At 38.1% G+C, this 9,178-nt stretch overlaps 1 protein-coding gene across 1 annotated transcript in view; it reads right to left on the bottom strand.

The window, feature by feature from the left end:
* Nucleotides 1-9,178, bottom strand: part of LOC104489243 (histone acetyltransferase KAT6B-like) — a gene marked incomplete at its 3' end in the record, with an annotated part of 76,904 nt that overhangs the window by 6,753 nt on the left and 60,973 nt on the right. Inside the window, exons 6-9 of the mRNA XM_010131389.1 lie at nt 5,275-6,206; nt 4,256-4,377; nt 2,478-2,593; nt 360-501 (exon numbers count right to left, since the gene is read on the bottom strand). Coding sequence (XP_010129691.1) covers nt 360-501; nt 2,478-2,593; nt 4,256-4,377; nt 5,275-6,206 — 1,312 coding nt within the window. The remainder of the gene's footprint in view (nt 1-359; nt 502-2,477; nt 2,594-4,255; nt 4,378-5,274; nt 6,207-9,178) is intronic.

Below are 9,178 nucleotides of genomic sequence, written 5' to 3'. Positions count from 1 at the left end.
AGGGGAAAGTTAGGTTGGATATCAGGAAAAATTTCTTTACACAGAGGGTCATTAAGCATTGGAACAGGCTGCCCAGGGAGGTGGTTGAGTCCCCATCCCTGGAGATGTTTAAAAGCCGTGTGGATGTTGTGTTGAGAGACATGGGTTGGGGACCCTGGCAGTGCAGGGTGAATGGTTGGACTCGACGATCTTAAAGGTCTCTTCTAACCAGGTGATTCTGTGACTTGTTTTTGCAGTAGAAGAAGAATATCCAAGGAATTATTTGAGTATGTTAAAAATTTTCACTAGTTCTGCAACTGGCCTGTAAAGTCTACCAAACCAGTTACTTTCAGAACTTTAGATTTTTTTTAAATACCTACCTCAAATACTGAAAGATCGTTTCTTCTGTAGATTTCATTGGCTGGAGGATGAAACCAGCCGCATTTCTTTGAGTGCCTTAGCAAAATGTTTTTACTTTTCATGTATTTAAGACAGAATTCACACAGGTAAAGCTTTGGTAATCTGTATGAAAATTAGAAAAATATTTTAAACAAAAAATTGGTTAAATTCTGTAAATAGAAGTTATCACAAAGTGCAGTTTAAGAATAAGGTACTGTAAGTAAATACTGCTTATATTTCAATAAATAAAGCCATTAGAGTGAACAATTAAACATACACGTATCAGCCATTAAAAAGGAAGATCAGAAAAGACCAGATTTAATCACAGTGAACCTATTTCAATAGAGTTGGACTATAGTCAGCTGTTTTGTGGTCCAGTCTCCAGCAGATTCCAGTTACTTTCCTCTTCCACATTCCACCTAAGCTTTTGCTGTGGTCTCCATCAAAGCAGGCACAATGGAGTCATACCTCATTATCTCACCCTTCTTCCAGAGAAGACAGAGGAGGCACACAGCATATTACAGGGAATCTTCTTCCCTTCAGCTTTCCTTATGTTGTACATAGATGGGGCTTTTTTTCCCCCACTGTCTTCCAAATATTTGAGTGGGACAGCAAACTGTAGTAGGTTGTATCCTCTCACCTCCACCTAAACTATCACTTTACTTGAACACAAAAGCCCATGCAACCAGTTTGCATATAGGCAAAAGTGTCCCTTCCAAATATCTCCACGACACAGGCAACCATCATCTGATTGTTGCCAAAAAGGATTCAGTTCAGACTACGTACAAATAACCCATATGTCCTGTGTAAGACAATCCTGACAGAAAAAACCCCTTTCAGTGAATTTAAGGGTATTTTCCTTCATTTTTAAATTACTGAAGCAGTGGAAGACTGCTGCAGAAACTAATTAGTCTACTAAGTTCTAGAGCAAAGGACAATTTTTATCTGCTCTGAGGCTACTGGCACATTCTGAGATCATGTTGAGATCATAGCCATAGTTTACACTAGTCCAGGAATCTAAGAAAGTTTATCAACAACATAAAAAGTAGTTTGAACTGTCTGTTCCATGATGTAATCCCACCGCCCTCAGAGCCAAGAACCACACTGCCTCCTACAGATGCAATCCCGCTGTTGCCACACAGTAATAATTATCCATCATCATCCCTCTATCTGGAATTAATTTACTTGATGGAACAGATAACTCAGTCTTTCACAGTATGATATAAATTGAGAGAATAAAAAAGTAATGGAAATAAAATATTAATACTATAAAAGTAGTGTTAATGAGAGGAAATAGAAATGCTCTCTACACTTTTTTTCAGCCCTTGATTTTTATATTACCAGTTCACAACATATCCCTTATTCCCACCATGCAAGGTGGAATGAGAGGGACGGAGAGAAAAAGCATTTTACAACAATGCTGTGCAATGGCATTTTGGAACAGGCCACATAACTTGGTTTGCTTGCTATAGTGGTAGAGTTTTATAAACATACAGTTTTGAAAATCTCCATGTGTGCCATAGATCCCATGGATTCATAAAACATTTATTTTCAGCACATGCAGAGATCTGCTGAGTACACACCCTAGTTCACACCCTCTGCCTGACCCCAAGGCACACCCTGGCAAAGAAGGCCAGAAATGAGATGCTGTTGCACCAGCTTGCTCACTTGGACTTTATTTATCTAGCATGTTCAGACTTCTCCTTGGTCCCTAGAAAAATGAGGTTAACAAATTCTGGATGACAAACAAGATCAATCGTTCTAAAAGGCCAGAAGTTGGACATACCTGGTTGCAATGGTTAAAAAATTCCAAACAAGAAATACGAAACAAATCACCAACCAAAAACCCCCAAACAAAACCACCCCAACACACACTGCAAGATGATGTTCATACAGGACTAGGAAAATTCTTTTTAATGCATCTTTTATTAGAACTAATGAAAAAAAGAGAACTCCTCATTCTCATTTATAATTACAAGAGCACATTTACTTTTAAAAATTGCAAATTATAAACAATTACATAAGAGTAAGAAAATAAACTGCAATGATCACATTAGTAAAAATTCCAACAATGTATGACAATCTTCACAACTTGCTACCTTGCATATTCCTGTGGGTAAGGTGAAGAGTACCAGGTCTGGATCTCATATTTTCCAAACTCAATCACTGAAGGGTACCGCCCACTTGTTTCACCAGTGTTTTTACAGCCAATTTTCTGTCAGATTCAATAAAAAAAAATATATTAGCTGTAGAAGAAGTAAAAGGGAAGTCAACTTTTTATCATCAATTTCACCCAGTGAAAGCATGAGAAACCTGAAATATTTAAATCAGTTGCTTTCTTTCTTCCAACCTTGACAGACAGAGGAAGGACAGAGTTTGCAAAGAGTCAAACATAAACACTGAAAATTTCTTTCAAGATCCCAAACAACTGAACATCAACTTAAGTGCTTACAAGTAAGTGCATACAAGTAGATGGTTCACGGCCCAGCCAAGTAAGACGCACAATTGCCTCAGTTCTCTTCTCCCTCAGCATCTAGTACAAGACATTCTCTACAGTTCTGGTTCAAACTCAAAGCTGTCCTTTTATCAAAACAATAAGGAAGAAAGCATCAGCAGAACCCTTCTAGAGTTCTTGGAATCTACCTCATAACAGTCAACATTATACTAACACACGCTAACCTCTGCTATCACGCTGAAGCTGAGCTGATCAGAAAATGACTGCAAGAGCTGGTGAGATAGGAAGGAAAAAAGGAAGAAAGTTTGGAGGGAGAGGCAAGAAAAAAAATAATTTCAATGCCCTATATTTTAGAAATCTTTCCACCTAACATTTTTTGACTGCATATGAAAGACAAAGAAAGGAGAAGGTGGGAGCCATTTCCACGAGCAAATGGGAAAACAAACTAATCATGAAGTTGAATCTTAAAGCTTGGTTTGAGTTTGTAAGTTAACACACTCTGAATTAAGACTATAAAAAGGTCACTGCATTGACTCATACCAGGTAATGTCAGTTCTTATACACTAAAGCTGGAAAAAAATTAAATTACTTCTATTACTGAAAAAAACTACAAGACATACTCATTTATGATGCAATTTTATAAGAAGCAGCAGTTGAACCATTACGCACACATCCCTCCTGACCCAGGTTCTCAAAGATACTCATTGCTCATGTCATAAAACACAGGAAAGTAAAAGTCTATTTTGCTATAGGAAGATTCAGCTGTCATGTCCAAATTCCTTGGCATTACAGACAAAAACCCAACCAACAAACAAACAAACAAACAAAATAAAGGCGGGCAAGCAGCTCAGTCTTCACAAGCTTTAGATTATCACTACGTACTTTGGTATAAATAGCTGGTTTAGTCAGATTCAGCTTAATTATTTTCTCTCCTAGAAAAAGTCTATAGTTTTTAAACTCTAAGTATGTCAAACATTGGGTAAAAAGAAGTTACAAACTCACTAAACCTGGTTTCCTACCAATAGTATTTGCTGGGACAGATTTAATTTTTCACAGTGTCTGCTTTATCTATGGAGGAAAATGATCAGGCACATTCTTACATTCTCTCAGTCTGGACCAGAATGTCAGCTATGCTTAATCTCTGTGCTTGATCAGTAGTAGTCCTGTGTCCAAAATGCTCAAGTGTATCTTTCAAAATCTATCCAAATTGTCACTTATCATCTGACCCATTCCAGTGTGATGCCTTGTCTCCCATCTAGGAGAATGCAACTGTATATACAGAGTGCCCCAAATTAAATTCACAGCAAGCATGACACATTAGATCAAAAGGCATATATTAAAGATGAAGATGGATAGACATACAAAAATGAAACAAGTTTTTATTTACAGACATAACTACATTTTATGCAACGTGATTCTCACCTCCAGGGAAAGTTCTCGAGCCTGCTTAAACACTTCCAAATCCTCCTGTGTAACAGTGTCCTTGCTTCCCACCAGAAATATATCCGTAGTTTCTTGTTTGATGCTTAGTTTGATTTCAGTATCTGTTATTCAAAACCAGCAAAAAGTTTATTCACCAGAGTGATACTCCTCAATAGGATGGTAGAAACTATGGCTGTCATGACTCCCAATTTTAACTACATTTGGGATTACTACATAACAGAAATGAAACCTTCTCCCCTTCTTGTTTTGTAGTTTGCTGTTGCATGAGCTACTTTTAGTATTTGCTTGTCTGTCTGTATAAGCGTTTATAGTCCAGTTCTACTGAAGTAGTTTTGAACCTCATGAAATGGAATATATTCTATCACTAGAACTATGCGACCTGATAAATTCTGGTATACTCTAACAAGGTATAATTAAAACAAGAGAAAAAGTCTCCCTTAAAAGTTGGAGTCCAATGCTAAGCTAAGTCTACATTCAAACATTATAAATATATCTTTCTCAAATAAAAGTAATTATAATAAAAGGTAGTTCACAGCAGTATAGATCAAGTGTTGCGGAAACTGTAGTAGGATGGAATTGTTCATGAAAAAAGCAATGGAGCAGAGGAAAATGAACCGAAATGCCCATCATTATAAGCACTGACAGCACACAATCATGACGACAACACCACTGCCAGAGAAAGGGCAGGGGAAGAACAAAGAAGTAGCATGAAAAGTGGCTACTCATGCAGTACTACACAGCCATAAGCAACATCATGAAGGCATTTAGGGCTCTTAGTGTCACTACAGATGCAGAAAATAATAAAAAGGTGGTGTGGTATTAGTCAGAAAAAAATGTTTTGGAGATTTAGTTAGCATTAGATAAAAGGTCAAAGTTTTTGTTGCTTTTGTATGAAAGTGAAGTAAGAACAAGAGAAATAGCTAAGACCTATGTGACAATATAAGAATTTTGGTTTTGGACGGGACGCAGGTTTGGTTGGCGCTTTGACCTTTGCTTACCATCATCCTGATCACGTTTAATCCTTCCGTCTGCCAAGCTCCCCTTCCCTGGTGAGGGGGTCCCCATCTGAGGGGTCATTTTATACTTTAATCTGCCTAGAATCCTGTGCTTTTTAAGGAAAGTTGTTCTCCTGAGGTGAGCAATTGCTTTAAAAGCATGTCCTCTAGACACACCCCATCCAGAGGTACAGGCATGAGAAATAAACCTACTCTTAACCTCTTTCTTTCCATAGAAACGACTATTAGATTTGGATGCGGAAGATAATTCTGGTTTACGACGCCAACGCCTGGGTGGTGCATAGCTTGGGTGTCCCTTTTTTCGAGACTGTCCCTGAGTGGTATAGATATGAGAGAGTCCATCAAAGAGTCCCTTTAGCTGACTGTTATTAGGAAGGCTACTAAAGGAGGGTATGCTTGACTGACTGGAAGAACTTTGGGGAGAGTTAGAAGAAGTGGAAGTGCTGGATTTTTGTGAACTGGGGCTCTGACCAGAGATGGGGGTTGGGGGTAGAAGTGAAGAAGATGGAGGTTTTAGCTTTTGTGTGGTACCTGTAGCCAACACAAGAGAAGTGCATGACTGTTTCTGAGAGACCTTTTTCCTTGGACGATAGTGCTTTGAAAAGTCTATTATTTCACCTCGTGATCTGCGACCATCAGGTGATGGTGTAAAGAACTTAGTAAGGCCATCAATGAGCCCTTTGGTTTTCTTGTTAACTTTAAGTGTAGAGGCAGGTATGTAGGTGGAGGTGGTGGTGATTTTGGTGGTGGCACCAGGCCGAGTGGGGTCTGTAACAGGCAATCTGCTGCTTGAATCCTTCACAGATGCAGCATGACCAGATGAAGGTGTGGTACAGACTTTAGTCTTTTGACCCCTACCAGGTGACCCCCTTCCTGTGAATGCATTCATGGATCCTTCATCACTGGTTACAGACCTATGCAAAAATTTGGAAAACAAAAATCAGCATTAGAAACCTGTAACTACTGCCAAAGAGTACCACAGTTTATAAAAGTTACTTATGCCATTGTACTTCAAAATCTTTAAAGAAATTTCTAAACATATATACTTAAGAAATACATTTCACACTACGACATATCATCCAACTGTTTCCCTTTTCCTTTTTTTTTTTTTTGTTGCTTCCTCCTCACCCCTTAAAAGGTAGTTCACAGCACATATAAATCGAAGCAGCTGGGTAGCAGGATCTCCCAAGTATACAGCTTCCCCACCTACTTTTAGGCACGGCAGCAGTGTGCTTCTTTGCAGAAACACATCAATGAATTGTGTCTGAGTACAGTAACTGCTCCAACACACAAACAAGATGCACACATTCAGTGTTAATATATTACTGCATATCAAAATACTTAACTTCAAACTACATTTGCTTAAACTGTACAGAAAATGTATTAGTCCTTTACAGCAATCAGTCAGTTTTCAAGAAAGTGCTTTTTATCACATTGTTGTTGGATTATTTATGTCAACGCTGGCAGTAAAAATTACCACCAAAGACCTAAAAGCAAAATGAGGCAGTTTACGAAGAGCATTACAACAAAAACCAAAGTAGACTGTTTTCTTTAGAAACTGTAACAATAGCAAAAAGAAAAATAGCAGAGGAAAGAGCAAAACTGTAAGACCAAGTGGTGTTTGGAAAAATGCCATAAATCAGTCAGGCCTAACATGGAAGGTGCTAAGAAGGAAGTGTGGTGAATGTTATTTAAATGCTAGGAAGAAAAAGGACATACTGAAAGCCAGTGTTTGTGGCATAAGCAGTATAGTTTTAGCTGGTCAATTACAACTGAAGAGAGGAACAACACTGAATGAAACACTGAGAAGTAGTATATTGTAAGTCTGTATAAACAGAACATTTAAAAATACTTGCAGTAAAAAAAAAACAGGTATCAGGAAGCATAATTGAATTCCAAATACAAACAAAGCTACATCGTTGCATCAAATACTTCCATTCTCTTTTCCATCCTGCTCTTTGAAGTTAGCTTATTTACTTTGCAGTGGAAAGTTTTTCTTCCACAGACATTTCCTTCTTAATTGAGATGCTGAAGTAATTAATTCCAACAGGTTACTTCTAATTAGAGATTGAACAGCCTGGGGCTACCATCTGGTTTACTGAACTCCAAGGGCCCACCAATTTAAGAACTAGCCCCTTTTCCACTCACACATCCTTAAATTTGGTTAGCTCCTGAGAGGCAACAAAACCAAAAAAACTTCTAAGTCTTTTCAATCCTTTGGTGCCATGAGCTTATGTCCATCACAAGACCTATTCTCACTACCAGATGTAGTAATCACCTTCAGTGCCAGAGGCCAACATACACCTGGTTTTAGTTAAGCCTGCACAGTAATTTGCCTGTGAAGAGCTTCCCACAGATGGTAAACAGGCAGAAAATTATTCCAGTACTACTAGACAGATTTTCTTCATACTAAACAGAAAGAACCAAGGGACATTTAGCTACCTTCCTGTATTTAATGTGATGACACACTTTTATTTATGACTCTGTCATCTTCTGTACCCCACAATCACTTTTAAATAGGATTCCGTGAGGAAGCGTCTCTTATCTCCTAACTGCTATTTTTCAAAAACAATATTGTTTTGGTTTATGTATTAAACTTTGACATAATAGAAGTGTGCACACAGTAATGCAAATACTTATTATACAAAGAACCCTCCCCCAAGTACTACTCTAACACACTTACGTGGCTCACATGCTACACAGAAAAGAAAATCTCTACAAAAATATTCATAATCATCATCCAGTGCTATAAGAACTTCTGCATCCTTTAGTGTATTTATTTTAGAAGTGGTAGCTCAGAATCCCATTAGCAAAACAGAACAGTAAAACTCTCACAACCTTTCTTTTACATGTATGAGGAACGAGAAGAAGCAGAATTACTGTGTCAGACAGACAGTCCTGCTAAATCCGCTGAGGGAACCCAAATCAGGTACATGTTTTTAGACAAGGAAGATGGCAGTCCTGTATTAGAACGCAAACCTCCAGTTGAAAGCTTAGGAGTTTTCAAAGGATAAATCAGAGGTGTAGCTAGGGATATATCGAGTATTTTTATCACTCACACACAATGATACATAGTTTCAGTTAGAAAACTGAAAGATGCATGGCTATTTCAATGACATTCAAATTCTTAAGTTAGTCAGAAGGAGAACAGAGAAGTAAAAGCATGTTTCACTCGCTCTTCCTTTAACTGCGTGCTCTCATGAGCCACTACAACTACATCTTTTACTCTCACATAGCAACACACTTCATCACTGTCCTGTGGTGCCTTCCTAGAGTAACATACATGAACTTTAGGACAAAGAACAAAAAACAAGACAGGAGATCCTAGCGAAGTGAGAGAGGAAAGAGCATAGGAAGCACCAAGTTCATCAACTTAACTAGCGTACTCTATTACTGCAAATATTTTTTTTTCCATCTGTTTTTACATTAGGTCTACTGGCTCCAGAATTCCTCATTTTAAAATTTGAAGTTTTAGAACAGTTACCATGCAACTCTAAAGAATACCAGACAGATGGATTAGACTATAAAGAAAAATTGTTGGGTAACAGACACATGACAGAATGAATAGTAGATAGAGCCAGAAAGCTTTTCGGCTGCTGAATTGACATGGCCAAATAGATAAATAGTAGGTGAAGAAAGGTGTATGTGGAGAGGTACATGTGATGGAGGGCAACATGCTACTCGAGTTAACACAGAATCTGTTCCTGTTTAACACTTAGTGTAATGCCAACTCAGCATTTGAATGCTACTTCAACAATTCCCCAACCAAGTTTTAAGATGTCCATCTACAGCGTTCCCTGGAAAGATAAGATGCCGAAAGAATTACAGCACTCTCTTGTCTTAGACAAAACGCATTCTTAAGAAGCAAGAGAAATAGCAACCTCTT

Source organism: Buceros rhinoceros, unplaced genomic scaffold (genome assembly GCF_000710305.1).
Source record: "Buceros rhinoceros silvestris isolate BGI_N320 unplaced genomic scaffold, ASM71030v1 scaffold1540, whole genome shotgun sequence".
Taxonomy (NCBI): Eukaryota; Metazoa; Chordata; class Aves; order Bucerotiformes; family Bucerotidae; genus Buceros; species Buceros rhinoceros.
This window is presented reverse-complemented; position numbering and strand designations above follow the sequence as displayed.